This window comes from Bolinopsis microptera, chromosome 13 (assembly GCF_026151205.1).
Source record: "Bolinopsis microptera isolate Bmic1 chromosome 13, MBARI_Bmic_1.0, whole genome shotgun sequence".
Lineage (NCBI taxonomy): Eukaryota > Metazoa > Ctenophora > Tentaculata > Lobata > Bolinopsidae > Bolinopsis > Bolinopsis microptera.
In genome coordinates this window covers 3,113,994-3,139,895 of record NC_087084.1, presented here as the reverse complement: position 1 = coordinate 3,139,895, position 25,902 = coordinate 3,113,994, and the positions used below count along the sequence as shown (strand labels likewise).

Here is a 25,902-nt window from a genome sequence, read left to right as displayed (position 1 = left end):
CCATATGTTGATGAAGTAATAATATTGAGATTATCCAAACCACAACCATGCAGCCAGCATCACGAAGGCGTGTTTCGGAGCAAGCCAGTAGCCACAATCCATGCTAATAGCAACCAAATAACAACCAGATAACAATTACGTATTCAGTGGTCTACCAAGGTTATTAGTATTCCTCCTTCGCCAACACCTTGATAACATTTATATTATACAGTAGGTAGGTTCATAATTTAAAACGTTTCATGAGCAATTGTCGGGGAGTTCTTATCTGTTGCTCCTTAGATTCCTTCACCAACAACAAAAATTTCAAGTTTCAACTCGACTGCATCTTGTCTACCCTCCGGCCACGCCCATATTGTATGGGTTCGCTTACACAAGTAAAATACAACCATGTGAGAGGTGAGAGCAAAGAATTATCCACTATAATACTATCTCGTTTATAAATGTTGCCGTGACGTTGGAAAACCCTGATCTGTTCTATCTTGTTGATACTTTGTAACTTTTACAGCGCGGTATTGTCTTATTGTGACTCGTGTACATTACAACGTGTTGCGACTTACAACGAGTTGTGTACCTTGGTGGAGCTGCTGCGTGACATTCCGTAGACAGTAGAATTTATCCATTATTTTTTAATTACTGTAACTGAGTTGTATTCTCGTTTGGTCCTAAATTCAAGAGCTGGCTGCTAAATCATGGGATAAAATGTGTGTTATGTGATTGTGAAAGAATGCTAGCGTAAATAAAATCGTTTAAGTGCGTTCTTTGGCGTAAATTTCATGCAAGTTGTCAGGTATCTTCAGCACGCGACGTAATGACAAGGTTTCAGTGATTTGTAGCAAAACAAAGAAACACTCGACACACACGTGACGCTATAATGTTAGGACTTAGCACTTGCAAATTGGGATACCCTGTAACCAGCTTCAGACGGCATAAATTCCCTTGTATTCTTGACAATCGCGGTAAAATACGCTTTATTTGTGACTATTTGACACTAATCGTTTCCTTTGATTCAGACCTTTCCATTACGTTTGGTTTGGTGACGTGATACGTTGTTGAGCCGTTGACTAAGAACAGCTTTGACTAAGACCTTCAGAGCATTAGGATGATGGTAAAACAACAAGGGGCTCCGGGCTCGCCTGTCTGTCAGTCTATATCACTGTAGCTGTTAGATTTGTATTATATTGACTGCATTATATTGACTGCAGTAGTAAAGTACTGTCTAGATCGGCTGTGTTAGTGCGGGTAGCATCAAAGTGAGACACCTCACTTTACCTCACTTTAAAGTGAGACACCTCACTTTACCTCACTTCAAAGTGAGACACCTCACTTTACCTCACTTTACACCCTCCTTCACCCACGTCAAAAGAGCCAACACAACCTCTGTGTTACACCTGCAAAAATGTGGGAGTTCACAAATACAAAGATGGGTATTGGGTATAGTGAGAATTCAGCACTACTGTCAAGACTTATACCACGCCGAACCTCTTTATTAATTGAATAAAGCTGTGTGCCCGGATGAGAACTCTAAATTCCTGCGACCTCGACTTGTGATATCATTCGTAAAATATGGCAAAGTGGGTTTAGTGTATCCTATATTTTGCTAAGGAAAAGTTTGGATGGCAATCCACGATGGCAACAATTTGTTAGAGATGCTGATGATTTCCACCCGCAGCTTTTTTAAATTCCTAGCCGCTGCTAATAGGAGTTCATGGCTACTTATGCTGTGCTAAAAGCTTAATATTTTTCCCTTGTCTAGTTGGTAGGGATTTAATCTCGAGCCATCTGTTTGAAAAATTCCACGATTTTATGAACCTGTAACTTAAACTAACTAATTTGCTTTTTTGGTGAGTTGCCATGGTTTTATGTTGAATGTTTGTTAAAGCGCTATTCCCGCCAAGTTCCTGCAGTTTAGAGCTTGTCCTTGGCAACCCAAGCGACAGTTTAAGTACCACGCAAAATAGTTAACGAATTTACCGATTGTGATTCCAAGACCAGCGCATTCCAAAATTCCCTGCTTGACGCTCACTGCTCACTGCTCACCATATTCGACAAAAATATTCGACATTTTTGTAAGTCAGCTCCGAGTCTGACTAATTATACTTCCTGGGGTCGCAACAGTCTGCGTGCAGTTTAGGCTGCCATTTTCGGTCAGTTCAGAATCAATCTCCTGGTTTGTCACTGGCACTTTGAACACGGTTTGGGAGGGAGAATTAGTTTTGATTAAACCAGATTAGTATATAATTCGTTCTGCTCATGTGCTCCTTTAAACTTTATTAATATTATGTTATGATGTTATCCGTTAATGAAATTTATGTCTCCACTTCTGTTCGGGATATTGTACGGAATAACATCCTTATATCTGCTTCAGAGCCGAGCCCCAAGCATTTTATCTTTCATTGGTTGGAAAAATTACTGAGCCAATAGCAAATATTTTCCGGTATTTATGCCTTGATTTAACGACAAGCTTGAAGGACCTGCTCGAAGTGTCGAAATATTCACTGGTCAAACTAAAGAGATATGGACTTGCCAATACCATTTACCTACCCTATTAGAACAGTACTGTCGAAAAAGGAATTAAACTTTTCTTAGATTGGGCGCTGACCCGAACATCTACGAGCTTACATTCGAACGTTCAGAAATCCTGCGGTGATTACTTTGCGGACAGAAAGCTATCAGTAAGCGATTAGTTGAATGTCCGGATGTAAAAGCTCCAGACCTCGATATTTACGGGTAAGCAAGTGTGCTCCTATAGTTGTATATCATTTTTAAATTTTCATAATTTGTTGAGTCACTCATGGCTGGCGTCCAGCATCTTGTCTTGCTTATATAATAGTCGGGGCACAAGCATTCTATCCGTGAGGTCATCGTAATAATAGGGCGTAATAATCATCGTAATAATAGGGCGCGATAATGAGTTTAGAAGGAGACGGTATTCGGGTTAAGTTGATGATTGAATGAATTCTACGTGTGACGATACGAGGCTATATGGGCACCAACAGTTACGGAGTACTTGTTGTTATTATATCCAATATATCGTATTGGTGATTTGATGTGTCTAAGTTACATAGTGCTAGTAAACACACCCTTGTAGCTATATGACCCTGCGTACTGTTATTTTATACCAAATTAGAATCACAGTCAATTTACAGTTTTCACGCTGTCACATTTCTGCAATTTGCCACAACTTTTTAATTACAAAAGCGATGTTACATTTACAGTTAGTGACTAAATCAAGGTCCCCGCGGCTAATTATCTCGATCGGGGATGGGTGTGGCGGAATAGGTGCGGCTGGAATGGGGCGGCATCTTTAGACAGGGATGAAATCATTACCGTATTGAATTGAATTGAAAAGTCCCTCCTGGCAAGCCAGGCAGTTACGACCCATAATAAACACAGATGAACTTGAAGGGGCCGCAGACTCTGGGGGTCTGCTCAATCCTCTATAGAGAACTGTAAACAGACGCTAGACTGCCTCTATGAGTCTATATTATACGTCCACGGTATTTTGAGATAGGTAGATACTTGGTGCCTACCACAAGCAATGTGATCGATTACACTAGAGCTACCCGGAAAGGCCTACTGTAGGTGTAGGCAGGCTCATCAGATCATGTTATCCAGATCCGAGGCATCTGTGGATAGATGTGTGCTGGTGTGCCCAATAATTATATGGTGCTTGTAATTAGTGTGCACCGGACTTGAATTTAGCCGTGTCCTGACTCCAGACTACTTTTATGTTGTCATGGGATTTCTGATCTTTTATTGTTTTTACTGTATTTTGTTTGCTGTCTTAGTGCTTGGTCCGCTTGAAATTTGGGCATAGTTCCCGCAGGGGCTTTGTAGGCTAATATTTGATGGTTTGTTAAAAGGATAAAGCAGTGGTGCGACTTTTTTATTTAAGTCTTGTTGTTTATTACTACGCTTCTATTATGTTATGTTTGGTGTGACATAATAGTTTTGTAATAGTGTAAATTGTTATAAAAGTATTTTTTTTGTTGGAATATTATGTCTTGTCTGGTCTGACATAATATGTTTATTTTATCATTTTTTGTCCATCCGTTGTTGTTTCTGATGTTTTGAGGGTACTGCAGTTTACTTCAGTCCACAGTTGAGAGGCAGTCCCCGTCCCTCCTTGTTCAGAACTGAGATCTGCTGCTGATCCTTGACCCCCATCATTATAGCACTGTAGATATAAATTTATGCAGATGTGTTGAGACTTGAGATCTCTACTTGATTTGTATGGTTCATTGGACATTATAGAGCTATAGATACCATCTTCTAATATTGCCAGATAGACATACAGGAGTATAAACGCAGACAGACAGGAGTGTTACATTGTAACTAGGAACCGACCGGATTGGGGTTTTGGCTGCCGGACCGGATTCAGCCGGATTTGGATCTCAAATCCGGCAAGCCGGATTTTGCCGGACCGGAACCGATGGTTTCAGAGTAAAATAAAAGGCAGCCGGATTTTGCCGGTTTTTGCCGGATGTTGCCGGAAAATTTCCTTCCTTTCCACGCCTAATCTTCATCGAGCACTTGCATAAGGGATCCCATTTTCTTCTGAGTAGAACAACCAGACGGACGATGTTTTAGATTTACTACTACTCGACTCGACTAAGGGCGGCTTCAACGTCCGAACAGATATAGTTTTTTTTTACAAATCTTCCTATCTACTACTAGACATTGCTTAAACAAGCAGTACGTAGCAGACACAATGTAACACGAGTAGACACGAGTCACGACACTAGACGAGTAATAATCAGAAATGATATCTAATTGACATATGCTGCCAGACCCCTGATTGAGCGCGTTTGTGCGAATTCCCTTTTTTTCATGCAAGTCTGAGTATCATTGGGTCACGTGACTTACAACCAGAGGTGCTTAATAAGGTTTTTCGTAAGCAGGCACTGTCTAGTACAGTACTAATCACCGTCTGGCGTCTAGAGCTGAGTCACATGATTGCAGTAATGAGCTAATTAAGTAGCTACCCATACCCTGAACACGTGACCTTCATATTTCGTATTTCATAATCAGAAGATTAAATACTGCCAATTTTGCGATTATAGCCGGGGGCTAGCCCAGGGAGGTGGCCCAAAATATTCTCCGGTTTTTTCTAAGTCCGCACCTACCCCTCGATACACTATTCTGTATTCTGGACTCAAGGTTTCCCCCGGTAATGCGATCTTGGAAGGCAGGCCTCCCCTTTGCAACACGAGCTCGGAAGCGGGAGCTCTCGATACAGGAGGTACGTCTCGAGAACGACTCGGACCGAAAACTTTTAAGTTAAAATTTTTCGAAGTTTTTCTGAAAACCACTTTTTTCCACGATTCAGGCTACCCTTTTCATTATTAGCCGAAAATATTTTTTCGGTTTTACGAAGTCCCCACCTACCCCTCGATACACAATTCTAGACTCGAGGTTTCCCCTGGTAATGTGATCACGGAAGGCAGGCCTCCCCTTTGCAACACGAGCTCGGAAGCGGGAGCTCTCGATACAGGAGGTACGTCTCGAGAACGATTCCGACCGAAAAACTTCTAAGTCAAAATTTTTAAAAGTTTTTCTGAAAACCACTTTTTTTCCACGATTCAGGCTACCCTGTTCATTATTAGCCGAAAATACTTTTTTGATTTTTTTTTTCGGTAAAAAAAACTGAAATCCGGCAAAAATCCGGCAATTTTTTTTCCAGCCGGAGCCGGAACCGGAACCGGATTTTGAAGCCGGATATCCGGCCGGAACCGGATTCAGCCGGATTTCCGGTCGGTTCCTAATTGTAACGGTGTTACATTGTAACGACGTAACATTGTAACGGTGTTACATTGTAACTATGTTACATTGTAACGGTGTTAAATTATAACGATGTTACATTGTAACGGTGTTACATTGTAACGGTGTTACATTGTAACGGTGTTACATTATAACGATGTTACATTGTAACGGTGTTACATTGTAACTATGTTATGCTGTGACAGTGCTACACAGCTACAGTGTAACAATGTGAAAATAGTCAGTGTATCAGTGTCGTGACGTCTCACTGTTTATATAACATTCTTCGACCTTCAGATTTGTAAGAGCGGCATAGTTTTCCCAACGGTATCTGACTCATGATCCGATCATATCAACAATAATTGTTTCATTTTTACCGTCGGGATGTGACATTCCTCCCGTGATCAAGTTATGTTACGCCAATAATTACCATCCTTATTAGATTATGCATGAAAAGCAAGGTCTTGACGGTATTTATAAGCTATAAACTCTTTTGTGATTATAAGAACGAGTTTAAGATCGTGGCACCCAATTTTTCCGGTGTATCACTTTCTAAACACTAATCCCCTGACCGCATATCAACATTTTTTACGCTTCACTTGTCCGGGAAAATTGAGAGAATCCCTAGCTGTTAGTGTGTTGAGTCAGGTGTTTTTACTGATCGGGATACAACCAACATAATGAGTTCGCTACAACACACACCTTAGTTTTTGTCAGTACCAGCTTCAGATCTAGTTACCTTAAACTGTTTGTGTCAGATATTGGATAGCTCCTAAATTTAGTGATCTTTGTGTTGTTCTTTTCTTTTTTATCTGACAAAACTTGTCTCCTGAAGTACTCAGACAATTGATAGTGTCGCGACTTTTTTTATTCACTTTTCGTGAATTACTCGGCTGTGCTATGGTAGACAGCCATTGTCCCGTGGCTGCCGGCATCTGCTACCTTTTAACACCATACTCGTCTATCTTTAAATTTGATCACATGACACTTTTCAATTGTACATTCTCATGTTAAATTGACCGGAACCAGTATTGACGTGTGCCCCATCACATGGTATATCGGAGATGTTGAAAGCTATTTCATGTACACTTCTGTTATCAATACCGCTTTTTACGTTTATAATTACCAATGACGTTTCTAGTAGTAAGTTTAGTAAGATATCACTCTGTTTACAAATTCGGGTGATGCCAGAAAGGTCTAGATACGGTACAAATTCCTGCGTATTAGAATATGTGTACGTTTCTCAAGTGTTTGGTACTCTGCGGTATTAATTGCTGTGTGGGATGTCAGATTGGCAGCTGTATATTTTAGTAATTTTGTAATATCATTATAATTTTTGCATGACACTGGACACTAGATAAGCTGGGTTAATTATGTTTGCCATTTTACATTTTTACTGTTTGTTCTTTGTCAAAGTTTAACTTTATTTACCTGCTTTTAAAAGACGCATATCGAGTTTATCGAATCTTGAAAAAAGATGATTCCGGTATCTTTTTCAAGCGCCACTATGCCTGGAATGACATTTTTAGGGTTAGTGATCACCTCGTCTTATTGTCTGGATTTGAACTCTGATTAAGGAAATTATTGCTCGATTACCTCATGACTGACTTGAACCAGGTCCGATCTTTAAATTGTTCGTTGTAAACCCCGCATTACGAATTTTATTGTGTGTAACCCCGGGGTTTTTTATGGGTATTTTCATTGCATGTGTAACACAGATCTATACTTAGTTGCACGATTAGGTTTAATCTTTGGAATTTGGTAAGCATGTGGAGTGAGTAGTGACACTTTATCTCACTTCTCTTTCGTACATCAAATTTTGTTCCCAATATTTCTACACACAACTTATCACACTTAATCACACTTAATCAAATTTCATCACACTTATAAATCACACTCAATCACTACAATTTCCAAAATTTCACTTTTCATGTTGATACTCCAAACATATCATTGGTCGTTTTCCTAATTACACTCAATCACTTCTGATTCGCGGTATATTTCACCTATCATGTTGATTTGCCAACATATCATTGATAATAATTTTCGCTCTGCATCACATAAATCTTGTATTGTAATTATTTGGATCACACTTATTAAAAAGTTGAATCATACTCAACCCGCTTGCTTTAATACTTGAACCCCACGTTTACATATACTGTCCCAATATTTCGTAACCTCTCTGCTTCGAATACTTTCAGCTTGAGCCCGTTTTCGGCCTTTGATATTACCCAGGATTTTACGTTTATCCGCTTTAGATCGGCTGAATACACTAAAATATTTCGCTTGATTCGAGAATATTCAGACTAATGTTGGAGGGAGCTCTGATTTAGTTGTTATCCCGCCAGGAATAATGTTTTGTGTTACTATTATCTTATAGGTGGACATAGGAACAAGGGTATAACTTTTATATTCACCCGGCATTGTGTTACGGGCTGTTTGTATTAGATATATGCAATTGATATGTAATGGTATGTGAGCAGTTAGGTAAATGTACCCGTTTGATAAAACTAATTGCCGCTAGTTAATTTCTCAACTCTTGCTAACAGATGACATCCTTTTTAGTAATTATGGGTACTTTACATTAACCGACCACTAAACTGTATCCACTAACTGTACACTAATGTACAATAACTGTATCACTTAAATGTACCATTTTCTCTTAGTTAATATGGAGACTGTACCATTACTTGTACCACTAACTTGTACCACTATACTTTACCACTAACTGTACCACTACTGTACCACTAACTGTATACCACTAACTGTACCAATAACATGTAACCACTAATTATACACTCTTCCTTAGTAATATGGAGGATGTACCACTAACCGTACCACTAACTGTACCAGTAACTGTACCACTAAACTGCACACTCCTTGTCAGTACTATGGAAACTGTTGTCAATAACTGCAGTTTCTGACTTATCATGCAGCCTCCTCCTCTTCCTGTAGTTCTTCATCCCTGGTTCATGTCTGTCTGGACAATCTCTCTATCCTCGCTGTTGTGGGTTGGTAACGTTGATAAATTTATTCATTTTCTAGAGTTTTTACTGTCATAACGTTTACTTGATTTCCAAACGATAAAATGGATAAACTTATTTTAATCTTTCGACTCAGAAAACTATCATCTTTGCTCTAAGGATGGAATGTTTGAAACTTATTTTCTCGGCAGGTAACATTTTAGCGATTATCTGTTTCTTGAGGTTCAGAAAGAAGATGAACAGAACACTATAGCTTATACTCGTTCAGTCGGGCTGTTTCCAGACCTCTGGATAGGATTTGTAAGTTTTAACTTAACTACCAAATTAAAGTTCAGTTGGTGAAGTTATAATAATAATTTCAATAACTTCACGTGCTGGACTTGGGTTAGCATGCTATGTAAAATATCTACATTCGCTTTACCTTAGTAAATTATACAATATTTTAATCTTTCTACACCGTTCTGAGGGATAAATTTTCAGCTAATTTGTTTGTCAACAAAATGGGGATGACCTCTGTTGTGGAGGTTTATCAAATCAGTTTCTGCAGTATTTATAATTAAAGTGCAATTTGAAGTAGTATGACCTTAGGCTTGGTAGGCGGTGCCATTAAGGAGTATTTGTATGGGTGCTTCCCCCGTCGGTATTCGCAGCCAATTTACGACAGGTTTAAAATATTAAAATATTCAAACTTTGAAATCGATAGATATTGTAATAATATTTACCAGCGGATTTCCGGTATTTGCTTGCCGGATATGCTATTTAGACTACTCATTTCCTGAATTTGAACACAAAGTAAGACAGTACAGATACATATTATGTTAAATTCTTTGTAAATTCTAGACGGTTGACGGTTGACACACTTTAGCCTCAATATAAGGCCATAGTATAAATGTTTATTCTACAGAATTAAATTACTTCAAAGTAAACGTAATGTGGCTTAAATAAAACCGTCGCTGAAATTAAAGTATTGATATGAAACTGAAGTTTGACTTGACATTCAAAAAGCTTTTCTGGTCGCTATAAAGCAATGAAAGGCATTAGTTTGGTCAAATCAAACGGAACATATGCTATCAGACTTTCAACTGACTATGGCAGGGTTAAAACCCAATGACCCAATACTCCAATATAACCCCAAAGTAATAACTTTGTTCGGTTTAAGTTCACCATAAGTTCACTATAAGTTCACTATAAGTTCACTATAAGTTCACTATACATTTAACTAACATTTAACTAACATTTAACTAACATTTAACTAACAATTTAAACTAAAAACCCAATTTTAACTAACATTTAACTAACATTTATACTAACATTTAAACTAACATTTAACTAAACATTTAACTAACATTGAACTAACATGTAACATAACAATTTAACTACATTTGAATAAACATTTACTAACATTTAACTAACATTTAACTAACATTTAACTTACATTTAACTACATTTAATAATTTAACTTACATTTAAAATTACATTTAACTAACATGGTAACTAACATTTTAACTAACATTTTGAATAACATTTAACTAACATTTAATAACATTTAACTAACATTTAACTAACATTTAACTATCAATAACTAACATTTAATCTAACATTTAACTAACATTTAACTTACAATTTAACTAACATTTAACTAACATTTAACTAACATTTAACTAACATTTAACTAACATTGAACTAACATTTAACTAACATTTAACTAACATTTAACTAACATTTAATAACATTTATCTAACATTGAACTAACATTTAATAACCTTTTAAATAACATTTAACTAACATTAACTACATTTATCAACATTTACTAACATTTAACTAACATTTAACTAAATTTAACTAGCATTTAACTTACAATTTTAACTAACATTTAACTACATATACTAACATTTAAATAACAATTTAACTAAACATTTAACTAACATTTAATAACATTTAACTACCATTTAACTAACATTTAATAACATTTAACTAACAATTTAACTTACATTTAACCTAACATTTAACTAACATTTAACTAACATTTAAACAACATTTATAAAACATTTAACTAACATTTAATCTAAATTTAACTACATTTAACTAACATTTAACTAACATTAATAACTTTAACTAACATTTAACTAACATTGAACTAACATTAAACTAACATTTAATACATTTTAACTAACATTTAACTAACATTTAACTAACATTTAACTAACATTTAACTAACATTTAACTAACATTTAACTAACATTTAACTAACATTTAACTAACATTTAACTAACATTTAACTAACATTTAACTAACATTGAACTAACATTTAACTAACATTTAAATAACATTTAACTAACATTTAACTAACATTTGTTTAACTAACATTTAATAACATTTAAACTAACATTTAACTAGCATTTAATTACATTTAATAACATTTAACTAACATTTAACTAACATTTAACTAACATTTAACTAACATTTAAAACTAACATTTTAACTACATTGATACTAACATTTATCTAACATTTAACTAACATTTAACTAACATTTAAACTAACATGTAACTAACATTGAACTAACATTTAATAACATTTGAACTAAACTTTAACTAACAGTTAACTGAACATTTTAACTAACATTTAACTAACATTTAAAAACTACATTTAACTAACATTTATACTACATTTAAATAACATTTAACTAAACATTTAACTAACATTTTAACTACATTTCTTAACTAACATTTAACTACATTAATCCACATTTAACTAACATTTAACTAACATTTATCTAACATTTAACTAACATTTAATACATTTAACTAACATTTAACTAACATTTAACTAACATTCATCTAACATTTAACTAACATTTAACTAACATTTAACCAACTGTGGCAGATGCTAGGGTGCGGAGTGTTATCGGTGGTGTACGAACGGTGGGTTCTAGGAGACTTCATCTGTCAAACAATAGCCTTCCTAAACAATGTGGCGCTGATTAACAGCCTCTGGACGGTTGCTCTCGGTAGTGTGGATCGGTGCTTTGCTATACGAGTACCTTTCAGACACAGGTAGCATTTAACTAACATTTAACTTACACGATTTAACTAAAATTTAACTAAAATGTAACCTTATATATATGCGAGTTACCTAGGTGCTTTTTTGGTTTTGGAACACTTTTTTGCTTCATTGAAAATGAGACAGAAATACTGATTCTCCTGTTTTTAATTTGTTTTTGAGCCCACCATATCTAATATCTATAGTATATAAATACACTATGAGTTTAAGCCTTTACGTGAATTCTTTCTTTGTCTTTTCCAGAGCAATAATAACGAAAAGCTTGTCTATTCCAGAACAATAATAACGAAAAGCTTGTTTATTCCAGAACAATAATAACGAAAAGCTTGTCTATTCAGAACATTATACGAAGGGGACTAGCTATGTGATACGGGAATGGTGTTGGCTTGTTTGATGGTCGTTTCCGCCACTTACTAGGGTCACAACCTCAAATTACATGTTTTTTTCCACCAAAACCCATCCCATCCATGTATTGATTTATAAGTAATTTTTATTAAAAATCTTTGTATTTTGACAAGATTGACTAATCACATATTTAACACCTGGCCGTATTATTTTACTGATATAGTATAATAGTTATTATTGGTGAACAGATAACAGCCGTTCAAATTTAACGATATCTGGACACACCCATGTTGATAACCAACCCTGTAAACTTACTCTAAGATGCTACAATTATATACCCGTCATTGAAAAAGTAACACTTTATTGCCTTTTATGGTAATGTAACACTTTTATTGCCTTATATGGTCATGTAACATCAGTATTATCATCAGGTGTGCTATGAGTCAAGATATATCAGTCGTTTTTCTTAGCTTTCAACATAGGATCTCTACCTCTGCCCATCATTATCATACTAACCAGCTATGTCGGTAAAAGTAATAAGTACTGACCAGTATGTTGAGTAAGTAAATAGTACTGACCAGCTATGTCGGTAGTAATAAGTACTGACCAAGCTATGTTTGGTTAGTAATAAGTTTGACCCAGCTACTGTCGGTAAAGGAATAAGTATGTCCAGCTATGTGGTAAGTATAAGTACTGACCAGCTATGTTGGTAGTAATAAGTACGAACAGCTATGTTCGGTAAGTAATAAGTACTGGACCAGCTATGGCTGTTAGTAATAAGTACTGGACAGCTATGTTGTAAGTTAATTATGTGTACGCTGACCAGCCTATGTCGGTAAGTTATAAGTAACTGACAGCTATGTCGGTAAGTAATAAGTATGACCGCTATGTTGGTAAGTAATAAGTACTGACCAGCTATGTCGGTAAAGTAATAAGTATGACCAGAATGTTAGTAAGTAATAAGTACTGACAGCTATGTTGGTAAGTAATAAGTATGACAGCTATGGTTGGTAAGTTAATAAGTACTGACCGCTATTTGGTAAGTAAGAAGTACTGACCAGCTATGTCGGTAGTATAAGTACTGACAGCTATGTCGGTAAAGTAATAAGTACTGACCAGTATGTTGTAGTTTTAAGTACTGACCAGCTATGTTGGTAAGTATACTCTCTACTTTACGCCTCCTTCTCCCCGTTTGCAGGCAGGAGGTTTCATTAATTATAAAACAGGCCCTTACGTCCGGTTCCAGAACTCTGGTAAAACTGAAAGTGATTATCACGTGATAGTTTATTAGTTTTGAACATTCCGGAAGTTTCCGGACAAAAACATTGGAGATGCTCTTTTCAAGTCCTAATTTGATAAATGGGTTTAAACGATTTGATTCGTGAATTTTTGTGCCTGTTATTCGGACCCAATATATCGTGGATTTGCCTCTGAATATCATGACAGGTCATCAGTAGTCTAAATATCATCCTTATATGGTTATCACATGGAATCCCCCATCTACTGCGTCAATACACGCTCAAATATTAAGTGAAAAAACTTTTAATGTCAGTTATTAAAAGTGTTGGTAACTTTTGTAGGTTGTTAATTTTGCACTTGCAGCCGCTGCTGCTGCTGCCTGAACGCAGCTTGTGAACATTGTTTTTATCCTATTAACCCGTCTCCGTGAGTCAAGACAATTTTATATCATCATATCTGTAATTTATAGTAATAATTAGTAATAATTAGTAATAATTAGTAATAATTAATAATAATTAGTAATAATTTAGTAATTATTCTTCTCCGCAGTAATATTTATCACGACACGAAAGTCCATCAAGAGTCAGTTAGACAGGATTTCTGGTTTATAGGTCCTAGTTGGTGACCTCTTAGTTGTGAGAGCACACTCGAGGTAGTTACTTATTTGTTACTTAAATGTAATTATGTAAATCAGATAGCTCGGTGCTCGCGCGCTTTATTGTAGTTATTATATAGGTAACCTATATTTAAATAGTACTCACTGTCTATAGTGATTATATAATATATGATGCCTGTTTATTATATATTTATTATACTCAGTGTAGTGGCTTACATTATACTAAACTCATAAATTACTACTATTAAATTAAGATATATACATTACTTCTATACAATATACATTATTCTATACAATGTACATTTTTTACTACTAGAATACAAGTACAAGTTTATTATTTTATTCGCTACTGTAAAAGTGGCTGCATAGTGCCCAATTCTTACAGGATCATTGATGGATTATTTTTGTTATCGCTCTTTTGTTATCTGCTACATGATTTCAGATGAAGAGACAAACAAGTGAAAGTACACAACCCCACAAACTGTTAAACCCAACTTCACTTCCTTGTACAATACGATACCCATCGTAAGTAGATTTGGATACTATTTTTTTTAACTGTTTATATTGTAAGTAGGTATTCGAATGGGACTTATCACTTTTGGAAAAAAGCTTAGGATGATGATAATATAACTATTTTGTGCTTGGTTTCTCAGTAGCCATCACTTGATGGCTTGCGAATCCTCATGATCGTTAAGAAAGTCATATTATGAAGTCTTAAGAAGAAGCCAATATTTTTAACACCATTTTTCATGCAGGCTATCCGACGAACAGTCCCCTTAAATATCTCCTCAAAGAAACTATGTTGACAACTGAGAGTGAAGGCGGCAAGGAAAGTGAGATCCCCACAACACCCAACATGCAACACTGATTTCAGGAGACAGAGAAGTCATTCTACAAACTGGTTATGGGATTTTTCATTATTCACATCTTTTGTAGCTCCGCTTGAAGTGTTCAGAGCGTACAAGTAGGTGATTGGGAGATGGTGGTCGAAATAGGCCAAACCGCGAATTTAGGTGGAAATGGGGATGTAATGTTTCTATACAGCATTTAATTTCAAATTTCAAATTTCAAAATGTTTCAAAGTTATTAATTTTCAGATGTGACCAAGCGTTGAGAGCGTTGTTGATTTGCGAGACCAAACCAAGGCGAAGGAGTGCCAACCAGGACTGCCTCACTCATTGTGTACCCCGATCACGCAATACGTCCATTGCGTTGGTGAGTCCGCTAGATCAAGATGTTTACATTCTTTTTTAAGTGCGTCCGATATCCCGGAGAATTAAAATTTACCTCAAGAGTCATGACTGTTTTCAGAAATTGCATCCTTTTTTAGGGTACTTAACAAATTTAACCGCCAAGGTATTAACAGTTCCAGCTGTATTATAGCTTACTCACAGTTTCTAATACGGCGTTATATTATGCAGTCTAACAGTGCAGCCATCTGATTAATGTAATTTTCATAGAGTATCGTCAATCATTTACTGGTTTCTTTACAGTCGGGAAGAAGAAGCAGCCAGCCAGGAAAGCTGCGTAACCAAGCAGGAACCCTGCCTCATTGTTATTGGCACTACTATCTAGTCAGCCTACACTCCACTACTATCTTTAGCTTTCAGCAAGCAGCATTTCATTACAACGTCAATGTGGGTGTAGTCTTATGGCGTCTAATTACCATTTTTTTAAATTAGGGTTTTTGATCTTTTTATAAAAAGTTTTAAGTCAATTTTATGGACGAATTTGAGTGATTATATATTATAAAACTGTTGAAATGCCTTGACCATTTTATGTTAAGGCGTACACGACTGATTTCTTTAGTTATGAACCAGTTGAATCTCCTCAGCGTTACAATATCAGAAGTTCTAGGTTTCATCTTGTTTGATGCTAAGTAATGATAGTATACATCCTCTCATTACTTCTTGCCTAAACAAAGGAGATTCCGGAGTGGCCTCCAAATCCATCTTCTTAGATTCTGCGGTTAGTCTAATCAAGATTTTGATGTTACCGTAGTTAGATATTTAGGTGCGTAAAAGGCGTATTGTTGTCTTTTTACGATATTAATTATTAATAGTTTTTATTAAGATCTTAACAAACATGACCGATCTCCTTTACACGAAAAAATTTTACATAACACATAAAAAATCCTCTAGTTAAGTCTTATAAACCTAAAATGGGTTCTGTGTTGTTAACAGTTAACATTACAGAACCCTTGTTATAGTTGTAGGTTTATAACGGGTGCGAGTATCCGCACTCGTTCACATGACGTTAACATAACGTTAACATACCGTTAAAATAACGTTAACATGAAGTTAACATGACGTTAACATAACGTTAACATAACGTTAACATAACGTTAACATAACGTTAACATAACGTTAACATAACGTAACATAACGTTACCATAACGTTAACACAATTCCTCCCACGTTAGCAATCCGTCTACGCAGACAAAGCAGCTCATTCTCCACCCGCGGGAGGTCTTCTCCCAGACCATCACTACTGAAAAAACTAGTGCTCACAACAGTGTCACTGTACCCGTCCAGACCGGCTAGGTCTCTCCGCTTTCCAACGACTTCATCTACAGACATTCTCAACAAACAACCTCGCAAGAGTCGGATTGTTACTACGACAGCCAAGTCCGGTTAAATTGAAACTCGAATTGGGGCGAATATATACTACGACCAGCTTCAGATCCTGTGATCAAGAGGCGCATGCAGCTACAGGGTAAACGTAGAACAGGCCTGTAGCGCAAGTTGGCTGCAGGGAACGAATACAGAAACTCGTTTTGAGAAACAGTTGATCGTTTTAGCTTCCGAGTGATTAGAGAGGCCAATCAAAATCAAAAAGTTCAGGATTGATTAATTTTCTTTTTACGAAGTGGAGTCGGCTATTGTAAATTTGTCCCCTTTCTGTAAATCAACGCACAAACAAATACTTTTCCAAGGTTACTTAAGTTTTAGTTTTATGAGTTTTAGTTTTATGACTTGCTTCATATGCTAACTTCTCAGTTTTCATGTTTGATGTTAGTGCTAATACTAAAAGAGCAAGCGTGATATAATTCCAAAAAAGAATGTCATTATCCAGCTTGCTCATCTTCCCCTCTATTCTGGAAGATAGAAGTGAAATGAATGCGGGTGGAGTGAATGTCGCGCCGGGTAAATTACATCACGGCCAGTTTGCGGTTACGCAAACTATGAACTTTGATAAATCATAAACTGAGCAAACTAAATCATAAACAAGCCATTATATTATACGACATGACCTCATGAGAAACAATTACCGTTTTAACATCAACGAACTAAAAGACTTTATTTATATCAAATTTACGCGTTTATTTTGATGTACTAGTACAACTGACACTATTAATTTACTGGCAATACTATTTCTATTGTACTTTTAGTTGACATGGATTTAAAATATGAATTGAATAATAAATTATATATTAATTATGTGTACAATAGTAATACTGAACACTTAATACTAAACTTTTTGTTATTATTCGTACTGTAAGGGTTATGCAAAACAATTCATCCCAGGTAGTTTACCCTTTGGCTTTAGAAATTGAGTCCGTTAATTTCTCAAATTTGGGTCGAAATTGAGTGCAGTCCCAGAACTGCGCGATCTATAATTAGATTCATAAATCATATTCATATACAATACTCTTGTGAAAATATGTGACGAATTGAAGCACGAAGAATAGAATGAAGGAAAACTTTTTGTCCGCAGTGCTAATGCTTTAAATACACAGATAAATACATAACATAAACCAAACAAATCTAATCATTATTCACAAAGTCACAAGTAGTAGTACTAGTAGGTGGGAAAGAAAACTAATCTATGCAGGACTCGGGAGGTTTATCATTTTTGTACTGCTACTTTCCTCCATTTGAATACCTGCATCATTTACAACTATTCAATTATTGGTGAAAGTAAATTTATAATAATATGTACATACGTACGTCATGTAGTCATGCACAATACATGAAAACTTAACACAATTTTTCTTAGGTTTTAAGTGCTATTCTTTCTGGGGTATGACTGTGAAGTAATGTTTTATTTCTTTAACATCATAAACAATAAAGTGATATGAATCGAAACAGTAAAATATAATCTGCAGTATTATTAATCAGTTATTATTTCAAGCGTTAAAGTAGTATGATTTCTGATGTTTACGTGCTAAATTCCAGTGCTAAATCCCACAATGATCAATTTTATATTATTTGATGCAAATATGCCGCCCAATTAATCAGAAAAAATAGGCCAGTCTTTCTTTAAAACATGAAGCTGCAGTATGTCCCCTATTCGAACTGACGGAATCGTGTGACATATTGATTGATAAAATATGGTATTTTATTGTTGTTTTACACTTTGTATTATGATTGACCCGTTTTTACTTCGGAAGAAGAAACAAAGTCTTTTAAAGTTCATAACTCAAACTGATAACACAATTTTAATTACATGTTAAAATATTAAGATAATACTGAAATTACTTTTCGATTGAAACTTTCAAGTAAAATGCAGCATTTATTACATGCGATGCGAAAATTGCCTGTATGCTGTAATTATATGCTAAGGGCGATGTTACCTGTACTGGCACGCCTTGCCTCACATTGTAGGCCCGCCGCGCATGCAAGTGAGCGGCCGTATCGTGGCTTTTGCCATGCCAATATGCCATTATTAAATGGAATAACAATCAGGATCGGACGATCTCAGCAATGAGGGTCACGACGTGAGACAATGCACGCCAATCCCAATATTAATGTGCAGCGCTCTTTTCGAGCTTCTGTGAGAGTAGATGTCAAACTTGATTGACGATGTCAACCCATCGAAATCTTTGCTCTGCGAAGCGATCAGGCTCAGTGGTGCATTTAACATTTTGCCGATCTACTGTGGTTGCTATTGTATCACGTGGTGACCCCCACGGTCGCTTCACTATAGTAGTAGTGATCCTGTATCGTCTTCGACGATACAGGGGGAGCCGCGCACAACGTATGACAAGGTTGCTAAAAGAATTATTTGATGCGCAGCGCGGACCAGTAAGTACACAATAATGCATCGCGCTACAAATATACAACGTGTAGCAAATCGGATCGAGATTCGAGCTAATTTTTATCGGATTGTGTTTGCAGTTTGGCCTTGACCATTGTTAATGATCTGGCCCGGCGCGCGCTACTTCGTAGCACTTGCCATCGGGCCACTAACATTTCGAGAAGAAAGCGGCGCGCACTACTTCGAAGAAATTTAGACGAGTAACATCCGTCAAAGTTTGGCCATATTTCGAATTACATTTGTTCTTAAAAAATTGGAGTTGTAGCTTATCAGATGACTCGATACACGTTGCGCAACCTTTTTTGATCGCGCGCGGCCAGCGTGCACGAGAGTTATACAACTGATTACTAGCTACAACATACAAATATGCCTATTTTGTCGCTAAAAATGTTACCTTTAGTTTTACCTCGAAAATTAGAAATTTTCAGAAAATGTGTTATTGGTCTGGTTTGGGGAGCGGCCTAGGGCGCTTTAATTATTCTTGCCCATCATCAGCCGCTTCCCCGGTCCCCGAGACTTCATCTTTACTTTCGTCTGGTTTTCCACTCTCTGTTCAATCACCAAGTTACTAGCTAGGTAACATGATAATCGAGCTGAGTTACAGTTTTCAACGTAACAACGATTTCGAGGATGGTTCAGACAAACCCATGCTCTCACCCATCTGAGCAACAAACCAGTGCACTGCCAACTATGCTACCTCACACTTGCATGTTTATATCCAAGCAAAAGTTAACTTTATACTTACATTGTTTACAAAATATTTACTTGCACGCACGCAATTATATATTGATTATACCGTATAAGGCGTGTAATTGGCTTTGCAAATATCACGTGCTATATGCCGCCACTAAGCGCGCTCAATCCCTACCTCGTGACCCGCACGTGACCGATTACACACCGATCTCGGTGTGTGACGGAAACTAGAAAAAAGCTAGTTTGAGCATCAAATAGGCATCAAAACACCTCTCACTCAGCAGCTGAAGAGTTTAATATCTACCTGCCACTCGCTTTCACTTACAGCTCACAGCTGCTTAAGTTATCCGGACCTCGGACCGGATTCTGCAGGAACACTCTTCAGTTTGATAATGTTAGTCGGACTGACAGGAAACGGCTTTGCGTTCCTTTTCGAAAAAAGAACGTTTCGAAAATGCAGAAATCAACAAATTTCTCAACATCACGCAACCAGCTCGGTAGTTAAAATCTATAAATTTCAACTATTATAATACCTATACATTTACAATTTCATCGTCAAAGATTTGAACTGTGGATTAGTAAATATCTGTCTTAAGCTGTCATAACATCGATCCAAGCGAACATTCTAGAAGACACAGTACTAGCTGTTTCATATTTGGCGGGAAATCATTATATCAGCTCATGGTTATTTATTACCACAATTAGTGCCAGTCGGAGCCGCGCACACGTGCACACTCGTACATTGAGCTACCTATACTTTACACCCTTCTTACACCCGCTCGGAATCACTTCTTGTATTTTCTCTGTCAGCTGTTTCGTCTGCTCGATCGTCTGCTTGGTGACGGAGCCCCTGTGTCATGTATATATCATGTGCAATTCTGTAAAGTGTAAACCGGCTGCTATTCATTTTCTGTAACTCAATACATTGTTTTGGCGATGTATAAACCATGCTATCATCTTCATCATCGCTCTCAGCGAGTATAACCTCAGACTTGCTGCAGAGGACAATAAGACAGTAAGTTTATAACATCTCAAAGTTTATATAGCGTTGTTTGATGGAGGGCGGAGGCATGGTTTTGGGACTGTTATATAGTCAGTATATAGTACTAGGAGTCAACAACTTCAAATACATGTTCCACCCATCCCATCCATGGTATTTATTTATAAATCACTTAATTATGTTACAAAACCTTTTGTATTTTTGACAATGATTTGACTAATCACATATTTACCTTCTGGCCGAATTATTTTACTGATAACTATTAACTATTATTGGTAAACAGAGAACAGCTGTTCAAATTGAACGATAGCTGGACAAACCCATGTTGATAACCAACCAGTAAACTTATTCTAAGATGCTACAATTCTATACCCGTCATTGAAAAAGTAACACTTTTGTTGCCTTATATGGTCATGTAACATCAGTATTATTCTCAGGTGTGCTATGAGCTCAAGATATAACGTCGCCTATTTCTTAGCTTTCAACATAGGATTCCTACCTCTGCCCATCATTATCATACTAACCAGCTATGTCGGTAAGTAATAAGTACTGACCAGCTATGTTGGTAACTGGTAAGTAATAAGTACTGACCAGCTATGTCGGTAAGTAATAAGTACTGACCAGCTATGTCGGTAAGTAATAAGTACTGACCAGCTATGTCGGTAAGTAATAAGTACTGACCAGCTATGTTGGTAACTGGTAAGTAATAAGTACTGACCAGCTATGTCGGTAAGTAATAAGTACTGACCAGCTATGTTGGTAACTGGTAAGTAATAAGTACTGACCAGCTATGTCGGTAAGTAATAAGTACTGACCAGCTATGTCGGTAAGTAATAAGTACTGACCATCTATGTTGGTAAGCATACTCTCCTTCTACCCGTTTGCAGGCAGGACGTTTCACCAATTATAAAACAGGCCCTTACGTCCGGTTATAGAACTGAAAGTGATTATCACGTGACCGTTTATTAGTTTTGAACATTCCGGAAGTTTCCGGACAAAAACATTGGAGCTGCTCTTGTCAAGTCCTAATTTGATAAATGGTAAAACGATTTGCATTCCGTGAATTTTTGTGCGTGTTATTCGGACAATATCTCGTGGATTCGCCTGAATATCATGACTGCACAACAGTAGCTAGCTTCTAACAATCACCCCTTATATGGTTATCACATGGTATCACCCCATCTACTGCGTCAATACACGCTCAAAATTAGGTGAAAAACTTTATACTGTCAGTTATTAAAAGTGTTTGGTAACTTTTGTAGAGTTGTCTAATTTTGCACTTGGCAGCCGCTGCTGCTGCTGCCAGCAACGCCCAGCTTGTGAACATTGTTTTTATCCCTATTAACCGTCCGTGAGTCAAGACACAATTTTCATATTATCATATCTGTAATTTATAGTAATAATTAGTAATATTTAGTAACAATTCCTTCTCCGCAGTAATATTTATCACGACACGAAAGTACACAAGACGTCAGTTAGACAGGATCTCTGGTTCTAGTCCTAGTTGGAGACCTCTTAGTTGTGAGAGTACACTCGAGGTAGTTACTTATTTAGTTACTTATATAATAACTTATTCAGTTACTTATAGTTATAACTTATACTGCTACATTACTACTATAAATTACTACTATAAATTACTACTATACATTACTACTATACAATATACATTACTACTATACAATATACATTACTACTATACAATACAAGTACAAGTTTATTATACTTATTCACTACAGCTGTAAAAGTGGCTGCATAGTGCCCAATTCTTACAGGATCATTGATGGATTATTTTTGTTATCACTCTTTTGAAATGAAGCCGAAACACTTGTTAATCTGCTCAATGATTTCAGATGAAGAGACAAACAAGTGAAAGTACACAACCCCACAAACATTTAACACCCAACTTCACCTTCCCTTGTACAAACGAACCCATCGTCAGGTAGATTTGGATACTATTTTTTAAATGTTTATATTGTATTTAGGTATTTCGATTGGACTCTCACTCTTTGGAAAAAAAGGCTTAGGATGATGATAATATAGATTATTTTGTGCTTGGTTTCATCAGTAGCATCACTTGATGGCTTGCGAATCCTCATGTCATATTATGAAGTCTTTAAGAAGAAGCCAATATTTGTTTACACATTTTCATGCAGGCTATCCGACGAAGTCCCCTTAAATATCTCCTCAAGCTATGATACACTGAGAGTGAGGCAAGGAAAGTGGGTCCACACAACACCCAACATGAACACTGATCAGGAGACAGAGAAGTCATTCTACAAACAGGTTATAAGATATTTCATTATTTACACTTTTGTAGCTCCGTAGAAGTGTTCAGAGACGTGTGGTGATTTGGATGATGGAGGTCGAGATAGGCCAAACCGCGAATTTAGGTGGAAATGGGGATGTAATGTTTCTATACATCATTTCATTTCAAATTTCAAATGTTTCAAAGTTATTAATTTACAGATTGTGCAAGCGTTGAGAGCGTTGTTGATTTGGAGACCAAACCAAGGTGAAGGAGAGCAACCAGGACAACCACACTCATTCGTGTACCGAACACGCAATACGTCCATTGCGTTGGTGAGTCCTGCTAGATCAAGATGTTTTAAGTGGTCGAAATCCCGGAGAATTAACAAATTTACCTCATGAGTCATGACGTTTTCAGAAATTTGCATCTTTTATAGTGGTACTTAACAAATTTAACCGCCAAGGTATTAACAGTTCCAGCTGTATTATAGCTTACTCGCAGTTTCTAACGGCCGTTATATTATTGCAGTCTAACAGCAGCCATCTGATTAATGTAATATTCATAAGAGTAACGTTAACAATTTACTGTTTACAGTCGGAAGAAGAAGCAGCAGCCAGAAAGCTACGTAACCAAGCAGGAACCCTGCTCATTGTTATTGGCACTACTATCCTAGTCAGCTACACTCCACTACTATCTATAGCTTTCCTAGCAGCATTTCATTACAACGTCAATGTGGGTGTAGTCTTTTGGCGTCTACTACCATTTTAAATTAGGGTTTTGATTTTTTAAAACAAGTTTTAAGTCATTTTATGGAGAATTTGAGTGATTATTAAAAACTGTTGAAAGCTGCAATCTTAATGTTAAGCTACACGACTGTTTCTAAGTTATGACCAGTTGAATCTCCTCAGGTAACATACTCAGAAGTTCAAGGTTTCATCTTGTTGATGCTGAGTAATGCTAGCATCAATCCTCTCATCTACTTCTTGCTAAACAAAGAGTTCCGAGTGGCCGCCAAATCCATCTTCTTTGATTCTGCTGTTAGTCAAATCAAGATTTTGATGTTACCGTAGTTAGATATTAAGGTGCGTAAAAGCGCATACTTGTTGTCTTTTTACGATATTAAATATTAATAGTTTTTAATAAGCATCATAACAACATGACCGATCTCCTTTACAACGAAACAATTTTACAATTTACATAAAACATAATAAAATCCTCTAGTTAAGTCATATAAACCTAAAAGGGTTCTGTAGTGTTAACAGTTAACACCGTTAACATACCGTTAACATAACGTTAACATACCGTTAACATAACATTAACATAACGTTAACATGACGTTAACATAACGTTAACACAATCCTCCCACAGATAGCTATCCGTCTACGCAGACAAAGCAGCTCCTTCTCCACCCGCGGGAGCGTCTTCTCCCAGACCCTCACTACAGAAACTAGTGCTCACCACAGTGTCACTGTACCCGTCAGACCGGCTAGTCTCTCTGCTTCCAACGACTTCATCTACAGACATTCTCACAAAACACCCTCGCAAGAGTCGGATGTTACTACGACACCAAGTCCGGTTAAATTAAAGCCTCGAATTGGGGAATACTACCGACCAGCTTCAGATCCTGTGATTAAGAGGCGCATGACAGCTACCCAGGGTAAAGCTAGAACCAGACCAGTATCCGGCAAGTTGGCCGCAGAGGAACGAATACAGAAACACGTTTTGAGAAACAGTTTGATTGTTTTAGCTCCGAGTGATAGAGAGGCAATCAAATCAAAAAGTTCAGGACTGATAAATCTTTCTTTTTACGAAGTGGAGTCGGCATTGTAAATTTGTTCCCCTCTCTGTAAATCAACGCACAAACAAATACTTTTCCAGGCTACTTTAGTTTTAGTTTTATGACTTGCTTCATATGCTAACTTCTCAGTTTTCATGTTTGATGTTAGTGCTAATACTAAAAGAGCAAGCGTGATATAATTCCAAAAAAGAATGTCATTATCCAGCTTGCTCATCTTCCCCTCTATTCTGGAAGATAGAAGTGAAATGAATGCGGGTGGAGTGAATGTCGCGCCGGGTAAATTACATCACGGCCAGTTTGCGGTTACGCAAACTATGAACTTTGATAAATCATAAACTGAGCAAACTAAATCATAAACAAGCCATTATATTATACGACATGACCTCATGAGAAACAATTACCGTTTTAACATCAACGAACTAAAAGACTTAATTTATATCAAATTGAGTATTGACGCGTTTATTTTTATGTACTACTGTTAATTTACTGGCAATACTATTTCTATTGTACTTGTAGTTAACATGGATGATGGATTGATAAAATGAATTGTATAATTAATTATATATCAATTATGTGTAATAGTAATACTTAATACTAAATTTGTTGTTATTATTTGTACTGAATTGGTTATGCAAAACAATTCATCCCAGGTATAGTTTACCCTTTATAAATCGAGTTCGTTAATTTCTCAAATTTGGGTCGAAATTGAGTGCAGTCCCGGAACTGCGATCTATAATTAGATTCATAAATCATACAATACTCTTGTGAAAATATGTAACGAATTGAAGCACGAAGAATAGAATGAAAGAAAACTTTTTTTCCGCAGTGCTAATGCTTTAAATACACACACAAACACATAATATAAACCAAACAAATCTAATCATTATTCACAAAATCACAAGTACTAGTAGGTGGGAAAGAAAACTAATCGAACAGAGGTGAATTTAACCAAAACGTTCAACTATTTTTAGATTAAAACAAACTATTTAATTATATGGAATTAATTTAGTAAAGAATTCTTCGAGATAATCATTTTTAGACTGGGTATAAAGCCGCACAATTTCTTTCCATGATTAAAAATGATATGATTAAATCCGCTACTAGACTCAAAGTTTAT

At 36.4% G+C, this 25,902-nt stretch overlaps 2 protein-coding genes across 5 annotated transcripts in view; one reads left to right on the top strand and one right to left on the bottom strand.

Moving 5' to 3' along the window:
* LOC134824670 (uncharacterized) overlaps nucleotides 1–25,902 on the bottom strand; it is a 65,609-nt gene that overhangs the window by 36,946 nt on the left and 2,761 nt on the right. The window lies entirely within an intron of this gene.
* On the top strand, nucleotides 19,402–25,385 carry LOC134825306 (tyramine receptor Ser-2-like). Of its 4 annotated transcripts, none has more exons than XM_063837470.1 (9): nucleotides 19,402–20,754; nucleotides 21,177–21,274; nucleotides 22,177–22,277; nucleotides 22,590–22,678; nucleotides 22,893–23,022; nucleotides 23,206–23,319; nucleotides 23,582–23,719; nucleotides 23,896–24,024; nucleotides 24,356–25,385. In XM_063837470.1, exons 1-9 carry the CDS (start codon nucleotides 20,687–20,689, stop codon nucleotides 24,815–24,817), a joined length of 1,329 nt encoding a protein of 442 aa, XP_063693540.1. In that variant the 5' UTR covers nucleotides 19,402–20,686; the 3' UTR covers nucleotides 24,818–25,385. The 4 variants fall into 4 exon arrangements, with proteins under 4 accessions (XP_063693540.1, XP_063693543.1, XP_063693541.1 ...); XM_063837473.1 differs by having other exon boundaries at nucleotides 23,896–24,069; XM_063837471.1 differs by having other exon boundaries at nucleotides 19,402–20,236; nucleotides 24,356–25,251.

Coding starts and splice junctions, on each gene's coding strand:
- LOC134825306 (XM_063837469.1), top strand. CDS start 20,795: ATGGAGGGCGGAGGCATGGTTTTGGGACTGTTATATAGTCAGTATATA. Junction 21,275..22,176: donor CATACTAACCAGCTATGTCG/GTAAGTAATAAG, acceptor CCTTCTCCGCAG/TAATATTTATCACGACACGA. Junction 23,023..23,205: donor AGAAGTCATTCTACAAACAG/GTTATAAGATAT, acceptor ATTAATTTACAG/ATTGTGCAAGCGTTGAGAGC.